This window comes from Bos indicus, chromosome 8 (assembly GCF_029378745.1).
Source record: "Bos indicus isolate NIAB-ARS_2022 breed Sahiwal x Tharparkar chromosome 8, NIAB-ARS_B.indTharparkar_mat_pri_1.0, whole genome shotgun sequence".
Lineage (NCBI taxonomy): Eukaryota > Metazoa > Chordata > Mammalia > Artiodactyla > Bovidae > Bos > Bos indicus.
The window spans coordinates 98,711,696-98,738,311 of record NC_091767.1 but is presented as its reverse complement, the minus strand read 5'-3'; the positions used below and the strand labels follow the sequence as shown (position 1 = coordinate 98,738,311).

Below are 26,616 nucleotides of genomic sequence, written 5' to 3'. Positions count from 1 at the left end.
AAAACCACCTGATAGGCAAGTGGTAAATAAGTAATAAAATTTGACAACCTGGCAGGCCCACCCCACCACACCCTCCACTGTGAAAATAATATTCTCTTTAAAAGGAAGAAACTATGCAGAAAAGTGAAAAAGAAAATAAGTAGACGTCATTCACAGTCCCACATTCAGAAATAACCTCTATAAATTTTTATGGACATGTGTTGCTAGGAAATAATAATTTTCTATAAAGGGATCCAACCTGCTTTTTTTTTTTTTCCATCTCACATTGTGCTGTGGATCTCTTGCCACATCAATAAATACAGGCCTAAATCAGTTTTAAAGGCTGAATAGTATTTCACTACATGGAGGAGTCATTTTTTAATCCGTCTTTGTTGATGGGCATTTAGGTCATTTCTCATTCAGAGCTATTAACAATGAGATGAAGCATCCTGTGCACAAGCCTTTGAGATAGGCATCCAGCTGTGGGGATCTGGGGCTTTTATCACTCAGTTGCCTCGCTGGGAAGCAGGATGACAAAGCCGATGTCTCCCATTGCACTGCTCACAGCTTATTGTGTTATAATTCATCTCTTATTTGCTTTTGTGTTGCCTTATCCCTCTCCTCCCACAGAGTCTCGTAACGGGCTCTTTGGTGAGGGGTAGAGTACACTGTACTCACTCAGTCCCTCCCATTTTCATTATTAGAATGTCCAGGGTTTAGATTGCTTCTGAAAGTATATTGACGGTCAGCAGAGTGACCTCTGATTCTGAACAGCTATTGAGAAACCCGCTCTGTGCTGTGTTGTTCCAACTGCTGTCCTTACAGCAGTGTTCCACATGTGCAGAGTTTCCATAGAGGAAAGTCCCTTTTTGCCCCATTTAAAAAAAATTATGTTGAACATTTCTTTCTTTCTCAAGAATCCAATAAGGCCTGCTGGGTGGCCAGCTCTGTGTGTGGCACAGGAAACTCAGAGATGATTAAGCGCGTGGTCCTTGCCCTCTGAGACGTATGTTCGCCTGGAGGGGCTCACAGTGTCATGTTCTTAAATGTTTTTCATGGAAGTCAAGCTCCCAAGGCTCCTCAAGACTGTAGCGCCAACAAGTTGGATGTTACAGAGGAACTTTTATATGAGGGAAGTGGTTTTGTAATTTCCTCAGGTGGATAAGACTGAAGTGGTGTTTCTGGTGAAAGCTAGAGGAAGTTCAAACACCTTCATGGACCAGAGCAGAATTATCTCAGGCAAATTCCTTCCTGTCTTTCCATCTTCAGTGTGAGTCATTTAAAGGGTCATGAATTTTGGTTGTTAATTTTAGAATTTAGGGGGACCGAGTCAAAAAACCCGTGTATGAACAGAGACTTTTGGCAGCGTGGCTATGGTCGTTACTAGATTAGTGGAGACTTAGTTCTATCATGAGAAAACTCAGGAGAAAAAGGCTGATGATGGCTCCACTGACTTGAAGGGACTTTATAGATGAATTAGGTAAAGGGTTTTAGGTTATTTTCAGCACCTCTTTGGAAAGCTAACTCTTCCCAGGAAAAATGAATTTGATGTCCATAAGCACAGATATTTTTTCTTTTTTTAACTGAAGTATAGTTAATTTATAATATTGTGTTAGTTTCATGTATACGGCAAAGTGATTCAGTTATATATAAATTTTCATCAGGTTATTTTCCATTATAGGTTGTTATGAGACATTGAGTATATTTCCCTGTGCTAAACAGTAAATCCTTGTTGCTTATCTAGTTTATCTGCAGTAGTTTGTATCTGTAGTTTAATCCCAAACTCCTAATTTATCCCTCTCCCCTTTCCCTTTTGGTAACCATAAGTTTTTTTTTCCTTTTTTTTTTTGTGAGTCTGTTTCCATTTTTTTATATATAGATTCATTTTTTATTTTTTAGATGTTACATGTAAGTGATGATAGCATATGATATTTGTCTTTTCTTTGACTTATTATGATCATCTGTAGGCCCATCCATGTTGCTGCAAATGGCAATATTTCATTCTTTTTTATGAGTAATAGTCTATTGTGTATACATATCACACCTTAAACCAGTCATCTGTTGATGGGCTCTTGGGTTGTCTGTGAACGCTGGGGTGCACGCATCTTTTTGAATGTGTGTTTTTGGGTTTTTGGATGTTTATCCAGGAGCAGAATTGCTGGGTCAAATGGTAGTTCTGTTTTAGTTTTTGAAGAAACCTCCATACCCTTCTCCACAGTGGCTGCTCCAGTTTGCATTCCCAGCAACAGTGTAAGAGCATTCCCTTTCCCCACATTCCCTCCACCATATATTATTTGTAGACTTTTTGATGATGGCCATTCTGACCCATGTGAGGTGATGCCTCATTGTAGTCTTGATTAGCATTTCTCTAATAATTAATGATGTTGACACCTTTTCATGAAGCACAGATATTTTTATACTATACCGAGCAGGTTGCAGGTAACCAGTTTAAGAGCTCATAATCTGGTCCAATCCCTGGTTTTGTGAGTGAAAGTTGCTCAGTCGTGTCTGACTCTGCAACCCCATGGACTGGGTTGTCCATGGAATTCTCCAGGCCAGAATACTGGAGTGGGTAGCCTTTCCCTTCTCCAGGGGATCTTCCCAACCCAGGGATTGAACCCAGGCCTCCCCCATTGCAGGCGGATTCTCTACCAGCTGAGCCACAAGGGAGGGCCAGTCCTGGTTTTAGAGGAAGTTGAAACACCTTCATGGACCAGAGCAGAATTATCTCAGGCAAATTCCTGCCTGTCTTTCCATCTTCAGTGTGGGTCATTTAAAGGGCCATGAATTTTGGTTGTTAATTTTAGAATTTAGGGGGACCGAGTCAAAAAACCTGTGTTTTTTAGTTTTAGTTACTAAGATTTATAGGGGAGGGTAACTCCAGGGGATGCAAAATCTTATTGATGAAACTATTCCTAAAAGAAAAACATTTTTTTTCTTTCTTTCAGCACTGGCTGGATCATTCCAAACCTATAAAAAAGCAGATGAAAAGTAAGTAAGCAGAATTCAGTCTACTACCTTCCTGCCTTTTCAGAGAGTGAACTCCGTTGCCAGTGTTTTGAAGTATTACATTTTCATTAGAACTTGGGAGCATTTTCAAATGGATTCAGTTCTAAGGATGTTTTAATTTCCTAAGACTGGCTAAATGTTAAGAGTTTAAAATTTGAATGGGAGTTTTTAGTAGATGTTAAAAAACACACTATGCCCTCTTTTGAAATTAGACACTTCCCCCAACGAGGACTGAGAAATAGGATGTTCAGAAACATGGCTTTATACCTGTGACATTCATTTTCTCGGGGGTTATGAAGTAGATTCAGAGAATGGGAGAGCTGGTGGGATCTTTGACAATCTGGTCCTGCTCTCTGATGTTATGTTGTGGTAACCACATTTCTTCAATGTGGTTTATGTATGAGTAATTTTTAAAAAATTTAATACTTTTAAAGTATTTTTACTGTGGTTATTTTTAGATTACAGAACACTCGGCTGTTTATGTGTCACTTTCCTATAGCCCACTTAGTATTTTGTTAAAAGTTAGTGTCACTGGGGTATCTTGGCAGTCAGGGGTGAAAGTAAAGTGTTAGCTCTCAGTGAGTCACTAGATGAGTAGCATTTTCTTCCAGAATGAGATTACTAACCACACTGTTTTTGTCAACACCAAAGTCCATTTTAGTTTTCCAAACTGGGATTGCTTTGTGTGTTCTGTTGTTAATTTCCAGTGGTGTGGTGGATATGTTAATAGATTTAACATGTTTTTCCTTTTTGTCCATTCTGTGATCTTCAAACCTTGGGGGAAAACATCTTCAACCTTCCATCTCCAAATGCTTAGTTGGACCTGCTTATGCTTTGCACTTTCGAGTTAAATATTATTCTTCAGAACCGAACAACCTTCGTGAAGAGTTTACAAGGTAGGACAAGATGCGAAGCAAGGTCCTTCCACCCACTCACACCCCATAGCACTTGCCTTGGTATAATCAGCAGGCCTTCTAGACTGTGGGCTTGCCACCTCTTCCATCTGCTGTCTTTCTGTTCTGAGCAAAAGTTACGAACACTTTGCCTGTGCTTATCTCTGCATTCTGTTGAAAACTTTGCCTGATTGAACCTTTTCTTAGTAAATCAGAATTTAAGAGTGTATCTTCTCATCTCATATCTGTCTTGACAGGCCTTGGGTAAATTGGCTAGTTGGTCTCTGGCACTTTATTTTTTGTCTCAGATACCAAAAGGGAAGGCAGATATTAGAAGAGCATTTCACCATCCAAAACTGCCGTTTTACTTCTTTAAGGAGCACTGCCAAATATTCCGATTGTTGTAGTATCAGATTTGTTGGTGCTCCTTCATGGTGACTTTCCACCCCGTTGAGTTTCTTCCTTGGTATACCTGCCTATGTCTGCCTATGAGACTTCAGAGATAGTGTTGAAGCAAAAGAGACTTAAAACACATTTTATGTGTGGACTTGCCCTCCAGCCACCTTGCTGTCAGTGATATTCTCGGCTCAGTCTCCTGCTGCCTTTGATTCCCCAGACTCCCCTTGTCATCGTCTGTGATGCACAGCAGTGGTGATGGGTGGTCCATGGCTCTGGCCCCTGGCTTGGAGGTGACCACCTAAGTAGCACTTTAATGACTGACTTTATCACCATGCCCTGCCATGGGAGGGGCCTATGGGCTTCTGTAGTTAAGATTTCCTATAGGAATTGGAAGTTCTGGCCACATCAGCACTGTTTCCTTCTTAATATGGGTACTCAGTTTAATGGTAGTTGAGTGCCTGTCAGAAGTAGTAACATTCTGGAATGTACTAGAACCTTTACCACCACCCACATGTCTGGGTCACCCACATTATCCTATATCCATCCCACAGAGAGTGACTGTGTGCATTGTGTTCAAAGTTCAAACAAATTACATTGTCCTAGGGCTGCTCTTCAGAGTCCTTTATGAAGTGTGCTGCTTCTAGCTGTCATCAAAGCCAGTGATTCTTAACCAGGGGTTGTGAATCAGAAACACCTAAGAAGCTTTTGAACAAATCACATTCCTGGGGACTACTCTTGCGTGTAAGATTCTCATTCTGTAGGTGTGGAGCCGAGCGTGGGTAGCTTCGGTTTTTACAAAGCACTGTAAGCGGTTCTGATGCCCACATCCTCCTGGTAAAAAAGGACACTTACTTAATCTCTTACTTCAGTGAACTCCTCTGGTATTATTTGCTGCCTTCCTCCCCATTTTCCTTAACCAGTTCTGGGATTTCTGTTTCCTGTGTGCGTGTGTGTGTGTCTGTGTGTGTGCACACATGTGTTTTTTGGTTTTTTGAAGACAGAGCCTGCGGTTAAGCTCAGCAGAAAAAAAGCCTCCAGCAGTCGCTCACTGCAGTCAGCTGCAAACTCTTTGATACAATCAGCTGCATCCTTCCTGAAAGCTGCTGGCAGGGTTAGCTGAGGGTCAGATGCAGTGGTTCCACCCTACCTGTTGGATTGTGTGAGGTGTGTGTGTGTGTGTGTATGTGTGTCTGTCTGTCTGTCTGTCTGTCTCCTGGAGGCTCACGGGCATTGAGGAGGCGTCATTGGACCATGCAGCTTTCCATGTTCCATCCTCCGAGTATCTTGCAAATTTCCTACATGCATTCACCTTCCTAGCTAGGTTCTGGAATGCCTTCCTGGGACAGGAGGAGATGCTTCCACCCAGGTTCTCATCTGACCTGGACTCCCTTGTTACGATGCAGACTTCCGGACTGCGTGGGGGTGGGAGCAGTGCTGGGAAGCTGGGGATTGGAAGTGGCTGGGGAACAGTGACCCTCTGTTGACTTTTATATATGTTTATCAGGTACCTGTTTGTTTTACAACTCAGGCATGACATTCTTTCAGGAAAGTAAGTATGTTTTTTTTCTAACCATTAACTCAAGATAGATCATAGTGTATTTTCTAAATAATTCACTGTGTGTGTTTTTTTTATAACTCGTTACCCTTGTTCCATTTTCAAAATTCAAAAAAGTACACCAGGCATTGTAAAGTGAGTCTAATTCTTGTATAACTATCATCAACATCTTATGTTAAATAACTCCTATATGGCTTGAAGCATTTCCAAGAGCATTTGATATCTTCAGTGATGTGTATTTGGGAGTCATTCTCTCCCCGGTCACATCATTGCTCCATTCATAACGGCTTTTGTTGTATTTGCAAGCAAGATACTTTATTAGTATGTATACACTTACAAGTATTTGGATCATCTGAAAGTCTCGCTCATCACCATCTGCATTTATGTAAAGAGGTTACATTCTGATTCTACTAGAAAGAGGTTTAGATGTCTCATCTCATTTCCTTTTCCTCTCTTAAAAATGGTTTTTAAGTCGAGGCCTCTGGCTATACAGTGTTGAGCACGACAAGCATTGGCACTGAAGTGACTGATTTTACAGGCAGTGTATGTATTTTAAGGATATGCGATTTCTGCAGTCACAACTTTTACAGCTGTGTCATTTTTCACCAGACATATTGACTGTTTTCTGCTACATGAAGAACTAAGACCCACTGAATCTAAAAAGCAATACCTGCTCTTGACAAGAATACAGTTTGATTTTGAATATAACCTGAAGGAGATTTAAAATGTGATTTCTGAATCTGCAAATTCTCTGTAGAATATGTGCTACAAGAATCCTAGTGAAATGTACACTCTAGAACAAGTAGATTGTACAGTGTATACATTCGCCTTAGCAGTGTGATACGGATAGCGGATCTTTGATTGTGTGTATATCAAAGCGTGTGTGTGTATTTCTCTCTCACCATACTGTGCTCCCATACTAAAAGCCTCTTACCTGGTGATTGTCTTCGGTCTGGAAGAACATTAGTGGCGACATCTTGGATTTGTACAGCACTTTGCAGTTGACATGCACCTCAGCCTGACGTTACTATATTCCCAGTAGCCTGGTGTTCTGGCCCCAGCATTGAATTTGCCAGCTGGCCAGTGGTGGGCAGGACACTTGAACACTCAGCTCCTTACCTCTGAGGTGAAGGGTAGGGAGCACTGGCCACACCCATAGTAGGGGCTGACACACTGGACGCATTGACCAAACTGGATAATACGCGCATGTGGAAAGGCTTTGAAAACTATGAAGTGCTGTACTAATGTATGTCGTTACCAAACTGGATAATATGCGCATGTGAAAAGGCTTTGAAAACTATGAAGTGCTGTACCGATGTATGTCGTTATTATTCTTCTAACAACATTTGTGTATCAAGTATGAATGGGATCTCTGGATTTGTAGTAATACAGCTCTGTGGCAGTGTCTCAGTTATTTGATCGCTTGGGTGTATCTGGCTGTCCTGGCCATCTTAGATATAGTGTCTCTCTGTTCATTTCTAACACTAGGACCTTGTTTCAAGAAAGACTTAAGGCACCTTGAAAAGATGCATGTGTCAAATCAAGATAAAATAAGTTTAAAACTAGTAAAGCAAAGAGCAGGGCTTTTCATTGTCTTTTCCAAACTTCCCCATTCTTGCCAGATTCAGGAAAATTGCCCATTATGCTTAGAGTTGAAACTGTACCTCGATGGGGTTAATTTAAGATATGAGGAGAACTGACTTTGGGAAACAGGGAGAGTAAGTCAGGTTGTTGGCATTTTTTAATGTAGGCAGCAAAAATAGAAACCACAGAGAACAAAAATCATTATCTAAATATCACTACCTTCTGAAAAATGGTTTTAGTGACATTTTGTATAGTTATGAATATTAAAGTTCATATTTAGAATTAATTTTTTCTTTTTTTTTTTTCCAAGATTGAAATGCCCATATGAAACAGCTGTGGAATTAGCCGCTCTCTGTCTACAAGGTACATTACTCCTTAGTGGTAATTAGCATTTTAAAGTTATTGCTTTTCCTTTGAACAAACGACAGTCTACTATGTAGCAGGCACAGGGCTCTGCTTTGGGGGTATAAATGAACATGATACAGTCTCCATCTCCAAGTAGCTTCCGGTCCCCTGAGGACCGCAAGGCAGGATCACATACTCTGTGTGCACACATACAGCAGAGTGTGGTTCCTTCGGCAGGAGAGACCTGCAGGAGGCTCGGAAGTGGCAGGCCCATGGGAGGAAGGGTAGATGGAGATGAACAGAGGATCCTGGGCACAGAGAAGAGAAGTACACAGAGGGCCAAGCTCAGAAATCTGGAAAAGTGGGTGACCTTGACCCCATTTAAAGCACATCAGCTTCATGCTGTCAGCAGTGGTGCCTTTGAAGAAGGAGGCAGGCCCCATCAGATGTGCATTTTAGAAAGGCCACAGTGGTTATGATGGGGAGAAGGGACAGGAACAAGACCAAGACTGGGAGTGAGATGTAGCTGTGAAAAAATCAAACTGACCAAGGCTGGGGGTTAAACACACCCCCCCAAACCACATCAATAATATAAGGAGAAGGACCCAGTCATTAGGCTTCAGTGTTAAAAGAGGAGTCAGAGATGACTGCTAGGCTTTTGCTGAGAAGGGGTGATGGTAACAGCGAATGGCTAGACTAAGAGTTGGGTTCCACGGCGGGACATCTGTGCAGTCTCTTGGCTCAGAGGTGCCAGTGGGGCCTCTGGTAGCTTCTTGAGTCAGTGCAGATCAGGCTCCACGAGAGAGGTCAGGCTGGAAGTGCTGACAGGGGAGCCATCAGCATGTGGGTGGGAACTGGCGGGTACGAGGGCTGCCTGCCTGGCTTTCAGGGTTGACCATTCCATCCATATGATGCATTGGTAGATTTTAGTTTAAGATGCACAAGAAACACTCACTAAAGTCTCCAGCACTAATTAAGAGGATACTAATGTGTAGCTGCACATAGGGAATTTCGTTAGCACATCAGATAGACATATGTTGTGGACTCTTTACCTGTGTGCTCTTTGGCTTCTATGGGATAATGAATGATGATGTATTCATTCATAATTACTAATTCTTTTTGAACACCATAATAAGATTTGGCTTCTGACTTTTGTATTTACCAAGTTTTAAAACTTGATCTAAGTTTTTTCAAATTATAAAATCAGTACAGGCTTATTATAGACTATCAGGACAACAGACGAGTAGAAGCAAGGAAGGAACCCACCATCCTATTCACAGACAAGCAGAGTTTTTATGTGTTTTGAGTTTTGAAAATGTAGTTCTTGTCAGAGTTGTATAGATTTTTTTGTATGGTTTTCTACTTGGTAATTTTAGTACATATATTTCATCATGTTTATACTCATAAAGGGAGAAGGCAATGGCACCCCACTCTAGTACTCTTGCCTGAAAAATCCCGTGGATGGTGGAGCCTGGTAGGCTGCAGTCCATGGGGTCGCTAAGAGTCAGACATGACTGAGTGACTTCCCTTTCACTTTTCACTTTCATGCATTGGAGAAGGAAATGGCAACCCACTCCAGTACTCTTGCCTGGAGAATCCCAGGGACGGGGGAGCCTGGTGGGCTTCCACCTATGGGGTCGCACAGAGTCGGACACGACTGAAGCGACTTAGCAGCAGCATACTCATAAAGATGGTTTTTAATGACCAGATTACTCCCATTTGCTGATACTTCAGTTCTTTAGTCACCTTTACTGCTTATTCTTGAATGGGGACTTGGCTTATTGTAGGTGATCAGTAAGTGCAGAATGAACTTGAAGAGCTCCCCAAGGACTGTGAAATTTCTTGAGAGCCTCTGTGCATTTGAAAACTGAGAGGAAAGGTGTTTCCTCTCATGCTGGAGCCATGAACACGTGTCTTGCCGCAGTCGTCCTTGAATCAGTGCCTCCGTTGTTGTGATGCAGTGGCCCTGCTTGGAGGCTCTGCTCTTTTGAGAACGAATTTTATGGTTGATTTGAAAATTAATTCAGGTACAAAGAAAAGGGAGGAGGGAAAACGTAGTCATTTGTGCTGTGTCCCTGCTTTGTAAGTTTCAGGTTTGTGGATAAGGCATTAGAGACCCAGACAGTTAAGGGACTTTACCCAGGTCACACCGGTCAAGTGGGAGTCAAGCCCTCCTGCCTCTGAGCTGTTTATTCCAACCCCCCACCCCCCACCACGGCTAAGCGAAGTGTGCTCTTGCTGGCAGGTTCTTGGAAGGCAGGCAGCATGCTTCCTCAGGATGGGTGTCCCTCAGGCCTGTTTTAGTCCCCTAATGATAAGGGGGGACACTAGCCCCCTCACCTGGTCTCGTGGGAACCTTGTCATTGGCTTCTCTCTCCTGTGCTTGGCCATGTCAGAGGCACAGTTAATCAAGTCTGGTGCAGACACACCAGTAAATGCATGGCTCACTTTGGCCCATGCTGCAGGGTGGCTCATATCAAGGAGACCTCTTTCCAGACAGCCCTTCTGACCTTGCTGGGTCCGCAGCTTCAGGGTAAAGTCTAGGTCAGAGGTCAGTTGCAGCCCCCAGCCTTGGAAGCCCAGCCCTCCCCTTTTCTGGGCAAATGTGTCCAGAGCAGAAGCATCACTTGTGGCTGTGCCCAGAGTCCCCAGCAGCCGCATACCCTGATTCAGACCCCTGGTGGTCTTAGGGCTGCCGTCCAGCTGAGAGCTGCATATTTGAGGGGCTGTGGTCAGGTGAGGAGACAGCACCGAGTTCCCCACCCAGTGTCAGAGGCTGTGTCATGCGGTCCTCACACCAGCCCTCCCAGTTTGGTATCAGTGCTTCCTCTGGGTGGACAGGGACATTTCATCCTCTTCTGCAAGCCCACAGGAGTCCCTCTCCTGAAGGGTGGGCACTGGGATTTGGGCTCAGAAGCCAGTGGAAAGGGCTGTTAGGTACATTAAGGGTTGCTGTCAATTCGGGGTGTTTGGTCATGTGCTGGCTTGTTGATGGGATTCTGTGTTAAGGAGTGGTTCTCAGAGTATGTTCCCTGGGAATATATTGCATCAGCTCCATCAGTATCACCTGGGAGCTTGTTAGAAATGCAGGTTTTTGGGGTGGGAGGTGGGAGGGAGGTTCAAGAAGGAGGGGACATATGTAAACCTGTGGCTGATTCATGTTGTTGTATGGCAGAAACAATACAACATTGTAAAGCAAGTATCCTCCAGTTAAAAATAAATAAATTAAAAAAGAGAAATGCAGGTTTTCAGGCCTTATTCCAGACCGATGGATTCAGAACCTCTAGGCGTGGGGGCCAGCCATGTGTGTTTTAACAAGTCCTCCAGGCAGTTCTGATGCATATTTGTTAGAAAACTCCTGTTGTAGATCCATGTTTTTCCAAGTAACGTGTGCCCCACCCTCCTGGGTGCCTGGTGGAAGGCGGGTTTGCTCCCGCAGGTCTCAGGTGGGGCCCGAGATTCTGCATGGCAAGCAAGCTCCCAGGCGATGGCCACACTGCTGGCCTGCTGACCACGCTTTGTATTGGCCAGGTACTAGAGGCAATTGCAGAAAAGGAGCAGAGGGGCCTCTGGGGGATTCCTTTTCCTTCTGGGCTCTGCCTCCTGTCCTGCGAGGGTTGGGGGAGTGGAGAGAGATTTTCTCATTCAGGTCGAGGAGGAATGGGCCTCCTGTGTCCTCCGGCCCTGTATTCTGTGGGGGCGGCTTTGGGCTCTTTGCTTGGGCTCGCCCACGTGGCTGTTGCTCCTTTCTGCACAGCCGCCTCCCTCCCAGCTTCTGCCTGAGTTGCAGTTGCTTCCGCAGCCCTCTCACCACCTATTCCCTCCCTCCTCATGCCTTCCCTCTCCCTCCTGACATTCCCCCACCCCAACACCCGATCCTGCCTGTACTTAATTCTTGATTGGTCCTCTCCAGCACTGCAGACTCTGGTGTGCTGCTCAGACCCACCCTTAACGAGAGCCTTGTTACACGGATGTTCCTGGGCAGGTCCCCATTCCTGGCAGTTGCCTTTTATTGCAAATTTAGGCACTACAGTTTGGTGGGGGTAATGTAATCACAGCCTCCCTGGGCAGGAGAAGTAGTCGGGAGACAGACAGTCATAATCGAGATGATGGTGTATGGCCCAGTGGGGAGCACACTGGAGTGATTGGAAGGGATTCTGAATGTATCTGTGGGGACCGAGTGGGAGTTAAGTCCTCCTGAAAGGAGGGCCTTAGTTATACCTGAGGGGGTACCTGTGCTGTTTACAGTCGGGCAGAGCGCCTTTGGACTTGCTTCGCAATAACCAGAAGCATTCACTGTCTCGTGTTTTCTCCCTTTTATGAAACCTGCAGCCGAGCTTGGGGAGTGCGAGCTTCCAGAACACACACCAGAGCTTGTGTCTGAGTTTCGGTTCATTCCAAATCAGACAGAAGCAATGGAATTTGATATCTTCCAGAGATGGAAAGAATGCAGGTACCTTGATGCTACCATCCAGCATTCCAATGTATGCATTTGGTCACGTGTAAGCATTGGTCAGAGGGCTTCCCTGAGAGCTCAGACAGTAAAGAATCTTCCTGCAATGTAGGAGAGCCAGGTTCAGTCCCTGGTTCGGGAAGATCCCCTGGAGAAGGGAATGGCAACCCACTCCAGTATTCTTGCCTGAAGAATCCCATTGGACAAAGGAGCCTTAACCTGGAGGTTACAGTCCATGGGGTCACAAAGAGTCAGACACAACTGAGCGACTAACAAACGTTGGTCAGACTCTTATCTGCTGGTGGAGCGGCTCTACTGATGACTGAAACAGCTCCAGCTCTTCACTGCTTTCTCTGCTATGCTTCAGCCCTGCTTTTCCAAAGGCTCACAGGACATCTCTCTTTCCCGAGCTGTACAGTAAAAACCAAACCACATTCTGGGTCCTCTCAGAAATGCAGGGCCTGGTCCTGATTTGCTCATCGAATAACCAGGGCCACTAGCCCAGCCTCCTGAACAAGCCAGGGGGTTGCTGCCTGGATCCAGCCAGTCTGCATACCAGGGGCTGTGCGCATGTCCTGAACTTCAAGGCCATAATCCTAAAGAAATGTGTCCTGTGGTCCCTTACGGGGACACTCAAATCTTAGATCATGTGTTGTACAGAGTTACATTTCAGGACACGTGGTCCCCACAGCTAAATCCAGCCCTGTCATTTATCCTTTGCTTTGTCCCCTTTTCCCCCTCAGTCACCCTAGCCTGGCAGTTTTATGCCTGGAGAACAGGCCCGCTGCCTTTCCTACTGCCTGCCCATCTTCCCCAAACACTGCCCGTGCCGAGTCACTCCTGGACTCAGAGACTTACCATGGTCTCACGGTGTCCCGCAGCCATTCTGACTCTTGAAAATGGCAGGTGACATCAGCACATTCTTGTACCCCACTGAAAGAACGTAGAAAAGTGTGGGTATAGGATCTTGCCATACCCCACTCCCCATACGCCCCACCCTACTCTCTGCCCTGCAGGAGGATGCTCTGAGCAGTCAGCTGTGTATACTCAGCCTTTCTCCTTTGCACACATGGGCACGTATCTACACACACACAAGTGCTTCCTCAAGCGTTCACATTGTAAGCCCTGCTCTGTCCTTGTTCTGTTAGCAGTCTGTCCTTGGGGGTTGTGTCATGTTAATGTAGATGGTATCCCTCGTCCCTTTAATTGCCCCAAGCACCCTCAGAGTGGCCACGCCCTGCAGACTCCTGTGGGTGTCCACATGGCAGTTCACACGTGTCTTGTTGGTTTCTCTAAGGGGAAAGAGCCCTGCCCAGGCGGAACTCTCCTATCTGAATAAAGCGAAGTGGCTGGAAATGTATGGGGTAGACATGCACGTTGTCAGGGTAAGAACTGTGCCATTTAAGTAACTGGGGTTCCCCGTGATGGGAAAAATGTGTAAACAATGTGCAAACAAAGTAACGTGGTGAAGAACTGTTTTGCATTCTGCTCTGTGACCACCTGTTAGAACCTTCTACCGACTGTGCCTTCGTTTGTTTGTAGGGAAGAGATGGCTGTGAATATTCTCTTGGACTGACCCCGACAGGCATATTAATCTTTGAAGGAGCTAACAAAATAGGCTTATTCTTTTGGTAATTTAGTTTTGTCCTATATTAAAAATGTCTTTTTCCTCTTTTGTGGTGGAATTCTATGTGAGGGATGATGATCGAGGGATACTGGCAACACCTAGATTCGTTTTAAAAACACACAGACCCTTGCGTGTGTGGGTGTCTGACAATGGAAGTGGCGCTTCTGAATAATCACACTTACCTGAATGAATGATTTCTTAAGCAAATCAAAGCGTAACCGGTAGAGAAGAAAGGGCTATGTAATGTGTAGATGGTTGCTCCTGCAGACTGCGCTTTTAAAATGCTTTCTCTCTGGCCAGGCCGAAAATTACCAAAATGGATTTTAAAAAGAGCAAACTGACGCTGGTGGTGGTGGAGGATGACGATCAGGTAAGCCTTGCCCCGTCCCTCCTCTTCGCCGGGAGTGACCCTGCATCGGTGTCACCAGCCCCGTGTAACCGGAACCCACACTTCCCCTCCGAGGGCCGCGAGCAGGAGCACACGTTCGTGTTCCGCCTGGACAGCGCCCGGACCTGCAAGCACCTGTGGAAGTGCGCCGTGGAGCATCACGCCTTCTTCCGGCTGCGGACGCCGGGAAACAGCAAGTCCAACAGGTCGGACTTCATCCGGCTGGGCTCTCGCTTCCGGTTCAGGTAGGCGCCATTTTTACAGCTCGAAGGAGGGCAGTGGCGATGTTCTGGGGAAAAGGAGCCGTGGATGTGCATTCGGGGACTTGCATTGGACCTCACGCTCCAGCTTGTTTCTTAACATCTGAGCTCTTTCAGCCTACCTATCCTGCTTGATAAAATGAGACTAATAATCACAAAATGCTTAACCACTGACATTCAGCTGGAACCATGCTGTCTAATTCAGTAGACACGAGCTACAGGTGGCTATTTAATTAATGTTAAATACATGTTAAAATGTGGTTCCTTAGTCTCACTAACCAGGCTTCAGGAGCCCGGTGCAAATGAAAGCGGGTGGCGGCCACACTGGGCGGTACCCTTGTAGGTAGAACAGGAGCATCATTTCAGAAAGCCCCATCAACCACCCAGCACTGGAGCTTTTCACGTACCAACTGGGGAATCCTTCCTGTGGCCTTAATAAGATGGGTCCTCAGATTATGCACATTTTGCGAATAAGGGAACTAGTGCCGGGGTGTAGATAGTCCGCCCAGGGCCACCGTCAGTCAGTGCTAGTGCTGAGCCTCAACCCCAGGCAGTCAGGGTCCTTTGTCTTATATTTTAACCACTGCTCTATGGCCTGTCACATGCCAACATCAAGGTATTTGGTGACAGTTAGGAGAAGGAAATGGCAACTCACTCCAGTGTTCTTGCCTGGAGAATCCCAGGGACAGGGGACCCTGGTGCGCTGCGGTCTCTGGGGTCGCACAGAGTCGGACACGACTGAAGCGACTTAGCAGCAGCAGCAGGAGGAATAAGAGCGGATGTCACCGTTTGTGTGAATGACCCAGACGGGCTCAGGAGTATTTGAAAAGACTCTGGAGAAAGAGAATTTATTCTGATATGTTTTTACTTATGATTCTAAGACCATGTCTGTTAAAGTGCACGAGGATTCCCTGGGTGTTTGTTAAAAATGAGGATTTAGGACCCCAGCTAAGACTTTTGTAATTAGAGTCTGTGGCTGCACACATGTGCCCGTATGAATAAAACCTGAAAATGTCCATTTTAAATACACTCCCAGGGTTGATTTCTGAGGCGTGTTTACAGATCTAGGAATTGCAGTTACAAGATCTGAAACTTCACATGGTTTCATAACCTCTTCCCACACATGGCATGTCCTTGAACTCTATTTAAAATGCCAGAGGATTTGTTCATTTCAGATTCTTTGGCTGTGCACAGAAATGGCTGTGCACTTGTGTTTAAAGAATTACTTTGTTTGATTGTATTTTTAAATGCTGCAGAGGGGAGTGGGGGTACTAAGTCCTTGCTGAGAAATACTCAAATCATGGGTCCTGTGGAGGGTCGGAGATGTCATGACCGCAAAGCCTGGCAGAGACATTGCATGGTGTTCTGAAGTCTGCTGTTGTTGAAATGAGCAGGGGACTGTAGAAGTTGCCCAGACAGGCTTCTATCCCGGGAGGACACTCCCGTGGGGCTTGGCCTAGCCCAGGTTCCCTTGTGCTCTTTAAAAAGAGGCATGAGATGGAAGGGAGTTTGGAGATGAGGTTGCCCCTGGGAGGCAGTTAGAGCAGGTGGCAAGTGCCTCCTTCCAGGTGATAAATTGTAAACCAAGGATGGCTGGAATGAAGCAGTGATAGATCAGACAAAGACAGCGTTGCCGCCTGGAAGCTGCAGCTGGGCGTCAGGGTGATTGAGAGCCTTGCTGAAAGCAGCAGTGTTTTCCTGGGCATAGCAAGGAAAGCCATGGTTTAGTTTAAGTGGTCACTGATAACAGCCTTTTAAAAGAGTTGAACATCTACCTAATATGTTTTATGAAAGGTTATTTTATGTGCAATTCGGTGTTCTCTTACTCAAACGTTCCAGATACTTGGACCTCCTTGGTTTGTATGGTCAAGTGGCTGGTCCCTAAATTGTAGGTTTGTCCTTTGGTAGATACAGAATACAGCCTGGATTTGGCAATGGCGATTTTATTTCCAAACAGCTAAATTTAGCGTGTGTCTTTACCAAACGAGTTTGAGATAAGTTGAAATTTACACTGGAGCTCTTGAATATAAAAATTCACTTCCAAATACATACACTGTACCAACATTCCGATTTTGGTAGCATGCCGTGAAATGTTTGCTTTCCAGTGGGCGGACGGAATATCAAGCGACACATGGCGCCAGGTTACGAAGAACCAGCACCTTCGAGAGAAAGCCTAGTAAACGCTATCCATCCCGAAGACATTCGACGTTCAAAGGTGGTGTGATTTGCATTCTGTTTTGGAATTTTATGTCATGGTTTAGTTGGTTAAGCCCCAAGGAGTTTGGTGAAGCAGTTTTTGGAGGAACTGTTTATTGTTCTCTGTCACGATGAATCTTTCAGCAAAACCCCAGTGGGATTCTCTTGGTGGGAATCAAGCTCCTCTCACCATCCATCTGTCTTCAGTCTTTCCCACTGGGTGCGTTCATCTCCTCTCCCTTTTCCATATTTCCTTTCTCGCGCCTGTTTGCTTCTTTGGGACCTGGGACCTCAGAGATGTCATTGGTGAACTTGTTTCTTGCCTGTGGAAGACGATGATGTGTCTCTGAGGGAAAAACTGTCCCTGTCTCTCCTCCATATTCCAGTTTATCTTTTTCTTTGTTTGGGTTTTTTGGTGGTGGTTTTTTCGGTTTAAATCTATTTTACTTATTTATTTTTGGCTCTGCTGGGGCTTCATTGCTGTGCTCATGCTTTCTCTAGTTACAGCAAGGGGGGGCTACTCTGTAGTTGTGGTGGGTGGGCTTCTCGTCGCTCTTGTGAAGCAGGGCTCTGGGACACGTGGGCTTCAATAGTTGTGGCACACAGATTTAGTTGTACCGTAGCATGTGGAATCTTCCCAGACCAGGGGTCAAACCCACGTCCTCTGCGTTGGCAGGCTGATTCTTAACCACTGGACCACCAGGGAAGTCCTGTCTTCCATCTTGCAGTTTCACGTGGGGACATCAGTCTCGTGCTAACCAGAGTTCTGACTCTGTAAGAGGAGAACCAGAACTCTTACATACTGGACTCAGGGCCCACAGTTAATCCAAACATTCCCCGCCCTTGAATTTAGCCAGACCCCGGGATGTGGGCCCTACTCCTCCCTTCCCTGAGCTTGGTCTGTCGTTTACTACTGTGGCCACGCACGTGTATGGCCCTAGTACCCACTACAGGTGCAGTCAGAAGATGAGCGGTCCAGGATTGTTTACAGTCCCAAAGCCTAGCTCTCCGTGCCCGTACTTGCTTGCTCCTTCATTTAGGACCTCGAGTTTAGCACTAAGATGCTTGTTCTTTTATAGCAGAACCTTTGCACTCTCCCTACCCCTCCCTTGTCCCCTGCTTGGATATCAGTGTAGTGGCCATTCCATATATTTTTCTTGTGTAACTCGGGCCTTTGTGGGACCTGGCGCCTATGCTTTCCCATTCTAGAATCTTTAACCTTGCGTTCCCCGCAGTTTCCTTCTTTTGTAAACCAACGGAGCAGTAGTTTGGTGACCAGAAACTCTCTAAAGACATTCTTGGCTGCTTCTCTGGGGGGAAAATCCCCAGAGCCCAGGGAACGTGGCCTCACTTTCAAGAAAGGCCAGAGGTTGAGAGGGTGGGGGTGTGTCCAGGGAGGGTGGTGGATCCTTGAAGGGTGATTGATTGCAGTAGCTGGGAGTGACAGATGATGGGGTGGGGAGAGAGGCGAGAGCATGCTCTGTCCCAAGAGCTGTGTTCACCTCCCTGGCGAGCACTGTGCTTATAGCCTACTGGTTCAAAGCTGCCCAGAAACACCCCGGTATAAGGAAGAACTTTCTGATGTGGCCGGCCAGAGATAGTGCTCCCTCTTTAGAGAGTGAGTCCCCAGCCCCTGGAGGTGTGCAGACACAGAGGCTGTGGCTGCTGCAGTCGGGAGGGGCCTTGACTCCATGGTTCTGTGCTTCTCCTCCACTTCCCTTCCTGGTCTCCAATCTCTTTTCCTCCTTTATTTTCCTGACATTTTCTCCAGGCAGAGTTCTGGCCTCTTCGGGAAACATGTAACGATTTTCCGTGCTCCAGTTTTCACATAACAAAATGGAGTCTAGATACAGAAGATCTATCTCTGTCCATGATCCTTCTCCAGACTCACACCCGGGCTGGGTTGGAGGCGTCTGCCCTGAGCTCCCCTGCACAGGCTCATGCTTGTATTTCCGTTTGTAGTATCTCCCGATGCAGTCTCTATCTGTAAGAAAACTGTGAGCTCCTTGAGAGCAGGGACTGTCTCGTCTCTGCGTCCTAGGGCTCCTGGTCCTGAGAACTAGCTCAGCGATCATTTTCAGAGCGAATCAGAGGGTGGGGCACAGCAAGAAGGTGATGTATGTTTTCTCCAGAAAGGAGAAGTAACCAGGGTGAAGAGTCTGCCTCCTGGGATCAGGACTGCTCTGAGATCATGGAAGTCTCTTCCCCAATCATTGGTAAAAAGTGGTCCAAAGTGGTCAAGCTCTCTAAAATGTCTTATTTTTTCTGTTTTTCCTTTAAAGCAAGTAACCCAGTGATAGCAGCTCAGTTCTGGTAAGTGCCCGCAGAGTCTGAGGACAGCTCTGCTGTCGAATTATTGTATTTATTTGCAGTGGTGATGTTTATCCTTAATACAATTAAATCATGAAGTGAGGCCCTTGATGGTCCCCATCCCCACCCCCTTTTTCTGCTGCCAGGCTCTATGGTCCACCTGGCTTTCAACAGGTACACAATAGAACGTTCCAAGATAGTTTGTTACTTTGGAAAGCACAGCTGCTTTGCTTGAGTGGCTTTGTGCTCTGGGTATTGTAACAGTGGTGACGAAGGTGATCGGCGTCTGTGGGACAGACAGGGTGTGCTAACGGCTCTGCAGGCGGTGGTGGGAAAGAGGGGCCATGCTATGGAAAAGCCGAAGCTCCCGGAGAAAAGCTGGGTTCGCTCAGTGACATGTGGGTTTTATGTCAGACCATGTGGAAGACCTTTATCAGACACCCAGTGACATTCCTGCAGGAAGAGAACTCGTCATGAGACTGAAAGTCTCTAGCACAGATGTCAGCGAACTTTTTCTGTCAAGTGCCAGGTAGTAAACATTTTAGATGTTGTGGGCTCTGCTGTCTGTCTCAGGACCACTCTGCTCTGTCCTTAGAGCATGAAAGCAACACAGACAGGATGTCAGTGAATGACCGGGACTGTGTTCCAATTAAATTTTACTCACAAAAGCAGGTGGGCCAGGTTTGGCCCGTGGGGCGTGGTTTGCCGCCCCACCCCCACCACACAGGTGGCCTACATCTTTCCTGTACATTGAAATCACCTGCTGAGCTGGTGACAGCCTCGGCCAGGCCGCACCCCAGGCTAATCAGTCTCTGGGGGTGGGGACCGGGCATCTGTGGTTTTAAAGCTCCCGGGGGGATCTAGGTCCCAGTCTGTCCCACCTGGCATGTGCCTTTCTCTCCCTGAAACAATTGCTTTCTTATGTGAGCTTTGATGTTTGGTGGACAGCTATTATGTTAGAGAACCCCAGACTATAATTGTTTCCGCCCCTGGGTCCAAGCTTCAGCCACTGGTGGTCCTGTTTAGGAAGTCTCTGGCCATCCCAGGCATAGGGCTCAGGCTGCTGGAGAGGGTGGTCTTTGAGGTCAGCACAGCTCTGGGGCGCTGTGCACCCTGAGCAGTTGGCGGAGCGTGCGGAGGAGCGGGCTGGTGATGAGACGTTGGGAGGCCTCTTGCCCAGCCCCAGTGGTGCACTAACCAGCTCTGGGCATTCCTTTTTCTCATCTGAAAACAAAGAGGTTGGGCTCGATTAAGTATTTTTCAAACTTCTTTAGCCTCTGGCTTTGGCCCCCTAGGGGAAACCTGCCGTGGAAGGTTTTCCAGGACAGAGAACAGACCAGTTGGCGTTATTCTGGATGCTGCTGAGCTGGGACCCGAAGGCAGGGCTGGCAACTGCTGCTCATCACCCCACCCCACGCCCAGGCAGCCTCAAGACACCCCAGGGACCCCAAGATTCTGGAGAACGTAGCTGGCCCTTGTGTTAACACAGCTGGGAAACTCAGCTTTGCATCTCTGATTGCACACGCTGCCTGCGGTGCCGTTCGTTCGGCTGGGCATCAGGTGTCTGACTCCTGTGTCTGGGTTCAGCTCCCAGCATCTCACGAAGGCCCCCAGGGGCCTGTTGAACTGCTCCACACCAGGCTTGGACCTCGAGAATAAGAGGAGAGCTCAGGGATCCCACGTGGGTTAGTTTTAGGCCCACAAGCTTGCTGTGTTTCCAGGATCCCTGTGGTGGCTAGTGTGTGTCTTGCTTTTCATTCTCAGGGGCTTATGACTTACGTTTCTATCCTTTGCTCACTCAGGAAGTGATTGTTTTGTTTGTTTTTCCCTAATAAAATTACATTTTCCTCATAGCATCTAGTAGAGATTATATATATCAGGAAGTACAACAAGCTAAAAGAAAAAAAAAAACAACTCCACCAAGGGAAAAAACCAACCCCAGTAAATATACCCTTTAGGAACAAATGAGCTAATAACCACTGTTCGCAGCTGTTCAATTGCTCTTCACAGCCTGTGGGATCCTGGGGTGGGGAGGAGTGCTGTGGGAGCTGGGGATACAATTGCGCTCTGAGGACCGAGGTAATGTCAGGAGTACGGCATCTTGCAGACACTTAGCCCTCCTAGGGAAGGGCAGCAGGGGGTGAATCTGGCCTAGAGCCTGGCACTGTGCACTGCCCTCTCTGAAAACTGGAGCCCAGGACTATTTGGACCTCAAGCAAGACTCATAGCCATGATGGGTTTCCTTCTCATTGCTGGAGAAACCTTGATTTTGAACATGCCACCCTAGCAGCGTAGCCCGATGGCTGTGCTTGGGTTGGTTTGTGGTTTCTCTGGCCAAGCGTTGTGTTTCACACCAGCTGTCTCTGTCCATACTTCCGACCAGAGTGGTTAGACTTCAGATTCCGTCAACATAGGATCGTGCATGAGGAGCCTGGAAGCTTTCCTCAGGTTCTCAGAGAGCCAGGGTGGCTTAGCAGAAAGGGGGCCTAGAGATTATGCAAAGAATGTCTCTGCCGTGGACTAGCCAGCAAGTGTTTTAACTCCTCTGTTAGACAACCATTCCTTTATCTATAAAATGAGGTGGTAACATGTATGCACCTCATAGCCTTGCTGTGTGGATTAAATGACAAGATGTGAAGTTCCCAGGACAGAACCTTATATGGAACGAACCTTCCAGAGTGGTGGCCATGTCATGGCTGCCTTGTTGAGAGAAGTGGGGCCCGTGGTGGTGGATGCTCAGAGGGGACCCGCGACTCTTCTGTCAACTGGAGAAAGCCCTGGGCGTCACTGGAGCTGCCTGATACCATGGGCCACCCAGCGATGCCAGGGCAACCTGAAACGGGCACTAAAGTTACTTGGTTTGCCCAACTGTGAAAGGACCTCTTTCTTACCTCCAAAATGTAACATCACAACTGGGATTCTGGGATCTTACCTAGATATTTTTATTTGTGAGCTTTTTTAAAATTTGTGAGCTTTAAGTGACTAATGAGAGCTGCTATTTAGTTTCCCCAATTATGTACTCAGTTAAACTGCTGGTAACCAAAAAGAAATAGGATTTGTAAAAGTTGCTAACAGAGTAGCCAGCATCCTAAATTAGTTTATAGCTGTTAAATAAATCAGTAATCAATCTGCTTTACAGGCTATTACAATTTTTCTTTTTCTTTTTTTAGCTCTAAAACAAATCCTGAAGTCCATAATTACCAGGTGAGCTATTGCTTTTAAAGGTTTTCATGTCATATTTCTTAGTGTCTAAATTCTCCACACTGAGCAGTCATTATGCTTGTAACCAGGTTTTGAAGAAATAACAGCAATATGTGTTTTTTTTTTTTTTTTTGAGAAAACAGTAAGAGGAGAACCTTCTCTCCAACCCCTCCTTCTTCTTGGTTTTCTGAGCTGCCTGTTCTTCTTTACCTTGTCCGCTGGCAAGAAACAGGGACATACGTCCAAACTTTCTGGGTGGTCAGACACAGCCTCTCGGGTCCTCCCGGGAGGCAGCTGTTGTCCACGTGTTCTAGGCCCAGGGAACATGAGTCCCTGGAGATGCGCCTCCAGGAAAGGATGTGGTCACACATTTGGGAAATGCTTCGTCCTTCATTCTCTTCTTGGATCTTCCAGTGCCCTTTGGGGTGTCAAAAGTACCAAGAAGTCCTTCAAGGAAGACACGTTTTTTTTTTTTTTTTAAATCTAGGGTTTCCCCAAATCATTTGACTATTGGACAGCCCCCCCCAACCCCCATAAAAACAGCTAGTCTTCTCCACCACTTTCTATTGGTGGTGGGTCCATTACCATTCGTGGAGTGGTAGTTTCTAGAACCTGCTTTATAAGCACCGTGCTAGGCCTGTTACCTGCAGAAGGAGCAAAGGTGGGTTTCCATGGCTGCTGGCCCGAACCCCGTGCCTGCCCGTCAGCCACGGCCCATGGGTAGCTCTCACTGGTTGGTCACAGCCTTCCGCAACCTGGGTCCAGCTTAACTTTTGTATGTATTGTCTCTGCTCCTTAGGATACAGCATGGGTTCAGGTCTTAGAGAATCACATCATCTTTGCCCCATAATTTTTTCCCACTATTCCTTCACCTGCGCTCATCTGCTGGGAAACCATCACCTTCAAAGAGCCTTCTCTGAGCCCCTCATTGGAAATCGTGCAGCCGCGCTGCATGTTCAAACCATCTGGCAAGCTTTAAAAAACTAACTGGTGCTTGGGGCTCACCCTGGACTGGTTGAGTCTGAAACTCTAGGGTGGGCAGGATCCGGTATTGGCAAGCGTCAGGGCCTTGAAGGTGGTTCTCATGAGTGACCAGGCAAGGACCCTGAGCTGATGGTGTGTTCCTGGCTTCCTTGGTTGTCCTGGACCGAGAGGCAGCACCCATGTCTGATGACCCCCTAATGTGGGGCCAATTTTCTTGTCCTGGGCAGGTGTGAATGTCCAAGGGACACTCCTCTCCTGGGTTTCTGTGTCCTGTCACCAGTCTGGTTTTGAATGTCACAAGTAATTAAATACTCCATGATGAGTTCACTTTGGAGCCTTATTTTAATCAGTCTCTTTCTGGATCTTTCGTTACTGTAGATTAATTAATTCCTTAGATGGGACTGAGATCCCAGTCCAGTGTACATTATCTTCATGAGACCGCCAAATGATGTTTCAGAATTTTATGATACTGTCTTCTGTACATGAAATCTTTTTTCCTTGCGTGCAGAACCTGGATGTGACTTCTGAGTTATTGTGAATAAGTGTAAAAAGTGCTTTGTATCTGGTAGTGCAAAGGCCAGGTTTCCCAATCTTCTTGACTTCTTTGGGTTCTTGGTTCTTCTTAGTTACAGATAATTTTTTTTTTTGAGGGACTTTCAGGTGTGAGTGGCTAGAATGTTGTCAATGGGTCACTAGTGCTTGAAGTAGAGAAAAAGATAAAAATAAGCAAAGCAAAGCATTTCCGACTTAGCGCTGCCTCTGCCCTGGCAGCCTCACAGGTGTGCCCTTTCTCTGCATTCTCTGCTCTTAGTGAACGTCAAGGCAGTTGTTCATTGAGATCAAATCCACGAAAACCGTTACCCGGATGGTATTCATCTCTTAACATCTTTGGCAACCACTGGCCCTTTCCCCTTGCCAGCCTTACAGGTGCTGTGTTGGGAATAAATTGAGTCGGCAGAGAACACCCTGAGAAGTGGGCAGATAAGCATCTCAGTGCTGAGAAGGGCTTCCAGGAGGACAGTGTTGTAGCCTTGTTGTTACTCTGAGCTCAGCAAGCCGAGCCAAATGCGGACGATGGATTGCTGTGCTCTCAATGAGAGGGCTCTTGGCATTTGGGGAGGAACAGTTCTTCACTGCTTGGGACTGTCTTTAGACTTCCAGGAGGTTGAGCTTCCCTCTTCTCTGCCAATGAGTTATGGGTAACCCTCCAGTCGTTATGATAAGCAAAACTGCACATACCTCCTTACAGTTGTCCCCAGGGGGGCATAATTGCCCTGGTTAAGAACCGTGTGGATTAACTTTACAAAATGCTCCTTGACAGCTTTCAGTTCATTTCAGTCGCTCAGTCATGTCCGACTCTTTGTGACCCCATGTACTGCAGCACGCCAGGCTTCCCTGTCCATCACCAACTCCCGGAGTTTACTCAAACTCATGTCCGTTGAGTCGGTGATGCCATCAAACCATCTCATCCTCTGTCGTCCCCTTCTCCTCTTGCCTTCAATCTTTCACAGCATCAGGGTCTTTTCCAATGAGTCAGCTCTTCGCATCAGGTGGACAGCTTTAGAGGGTATATAATTTTCTGAAGGAGAACAAGGAAGGTTCTGGAATATCCTTCTTCCAGGGCTTTATGGATAGGGTGACCACCTCTCTCCAGTGCATCTGACTTGGTTGTGTTTGAAGACGAGGTGTTAGAAGATCCATTTCTAGTCTAGCTTAGTCTCTTGTTGCAGACCCAGTTGGCAGAGCCTCATTTGGAGCCTAGCTGTGTGATTGAAACGCCTGAAACTGCCCAGCTCTGGGCGAGTCATCTATCACTTCTCTGGTCTTCTGCAGCCCCTAAAAGAGAGACATGTGCAGAGATGATTTCCAGGAGATTCTAAAGCCCTGGTCAGCTTTCAGACTCTGCTACTGAGATTTTCCTCCAGATTCCACTTTCCCGTAGGATGTCCTTTGGTGGCTGTGGTCTTGCTGACCGAATCTTTGAAGTAGAGAGGCCGCTGAATACACAGTAGGCCAGGAGGGCATCTTAGGTCCAGAGACCCTGAATGAACAGAATGGCTGAGAATTTTCCATAATAGAAAATGGACTCCTTCTTATTAACAGAAACATCAGGGAGGAAGAAGGGGAAGAAATGATGAAAAGAATAATAGTGGCTAGACTGTAGTGACTTCAATGTCAGGAAAGCCTCATCTGCCCCATAGAAAGTTTAGGCTTGCGAAGCCCCAGGACTTCTGGCAGTGTCTATGGCTGCTGCCCCCTGCAGGCCAGAAGTGGAGCTGCAGGCAGCCTGCCACCCACCCAAGCCTGCCTTGTTTTGACCCCTGGCCATTTTTGTGAGTCACCCGTCTGGGTCCTTTTTTTTTTTTTTCATGTTAAAATGGGCAAACTACGTCTCTCTCTCTGTTTTATCAGGATCTAGATGGTTTGTGGTTTTGTTTGTTTCCGGGGGATGTTTACTTTTGGATCACCTGATGGAAAAGTGTTTAAACGAGAGAAAGAGTTCGCGCACAGTTCTGCTCCCTTGGCGTCGTCCCCTGTCCAGTCCTGTTTGCAGTGTGACTGTTTACACACAGTTGTCGTCCTTTTCAGCCATGGCAGAAATTTTTTCTAAAGAATAAATTACCCCCATTCTCCCAGTTTCTCTGGCCCCTTCCTTTGGCTCCCTCGGGAGAGATGAATGCTGCCCGGCCCCGGGTGCTCTGGGGCACCCTTTCAAGGCAGATGCTTTCCACCTTTCTTCTTAGAGGGCAGCCCCCAACCTTTGTCATGGGGGAAACTTGATATCCTGGGAAACTTCCACTCCCCTAGCCAGGCACCAGTGAGAGCCTCTCCATCCACAGCCAGTGAAGACCGTTGAAACCAAAAGGGCATCGAGTAATCCAGTTTGGTATTTTATTTCTAGCCTCAGTATCATCCCAATCTCCACCCCGGCCAACCTCGGTGGCACCCCCACTCTCCCAACGTAAGGTAAGTACCTGAGCTCCCAGAGCTGTCCTTTTCTACTTCTACTGTCCTTTTCCAAGCTGTCCTTTCCTACTCTGTGGTGAATTGAAATTCTGCATCAGAAACCGCTGTTAAAAGAGTTGTCTTGTCCTGGAAGAGATGAGTAATTTGCAAAGCAAAAGAAGCCAGTAATGGATCTAGATTTACTAAACTTATGCTTGATGAAATAAAATGAACTGGGAGGGGATTTTTTTGGTTTTGTTTTGTTTTAGTCAGTCTAACCTCAGGTATTTGGGATTTGGTTTTCTGTTTGAAATGTTGCTTAGAGTTTAAGTAACATTTTTCTGTCCTGAGAATTCAGGACAGATTAAAGCTCAGGGATTTTTGTTGTGGGACTTTTTTGAAAGGATTTTTTTTTTCCACCAAGGATGGAGTAGAGGGTTGCTTTCTTTGATGGTGAATTTTTTTTCTAAACCTTGGGGTCAGTAAA

At 46.5% G+C, this 26,616-nt stretch overlaps 1 protein-coding gene across 11 annotated transcripts in view; it reads left to right on the top strand.

Annotated features, from left to right (window-relative positions):
* Positions 1 to 26,616, top strand: part of EPB41L4B (erythrocyte membrane protein band 4.1 like 4B) — a 139,093-nt gene that overhangs the window by 44,805 nt on the left and 67,672 nt on the right. For all 11 annotated transcript variants that reach the window (XM_070795238.1, XM_070795239.1, XM_070795243.1 and 8 more), the window contains 13 exons: positions 2,928 to 2,970; positions 3,806 to 3,884; positions 5,785 to 5,829; positions 7,730 to 7,782; positions 12,097 to 12,217; positions 13,515 to 13,602; positions 13,760 to 13,848; positions 14,145 to 14,214; positions 14,308 to 14,477; positions 16,598 to 16,707; positions 18,971 to 19,001; positions 22,169 to 22,202; positions 26,086 to 26,150. In XM_070795238.1, coding sequence (XP_070651339.1) covers positions 2,928 to 2,970; positions 3,806 to 3,884; positions 5,785 to 5,829; positions 7,730 to 7,782; positions 12,097 to 12,217; positions 13,515 to 13,602; positions 13,760 to 13,848; positions 14,145 to 14,214; positions 14,308 to 14,477; positions 16,598 to 16,707; positions 18,971 to 19,001; positions 22,169 to 22,202; positions 26,086 to 26,150 — 998 coding nt within the window. The remainder of the gene's footprint in view (positions 1 to 2,927; positions 2,971 to 3,805; positions 3,885 to 5,784; positions 5,830 to 7,729; positions 7,783 to 12,096; positions 12,218 to 13,514; positions 13,603 to 13,759; positions 13,849 to 14,144; positions 14,215 to 14,307; positions 14,478 to 16,597; positions 16,708 to 18,970; positions 19,002 to 22,168; positions 22,203 to 26,085; positions 26,151 to 26,616) is intronic.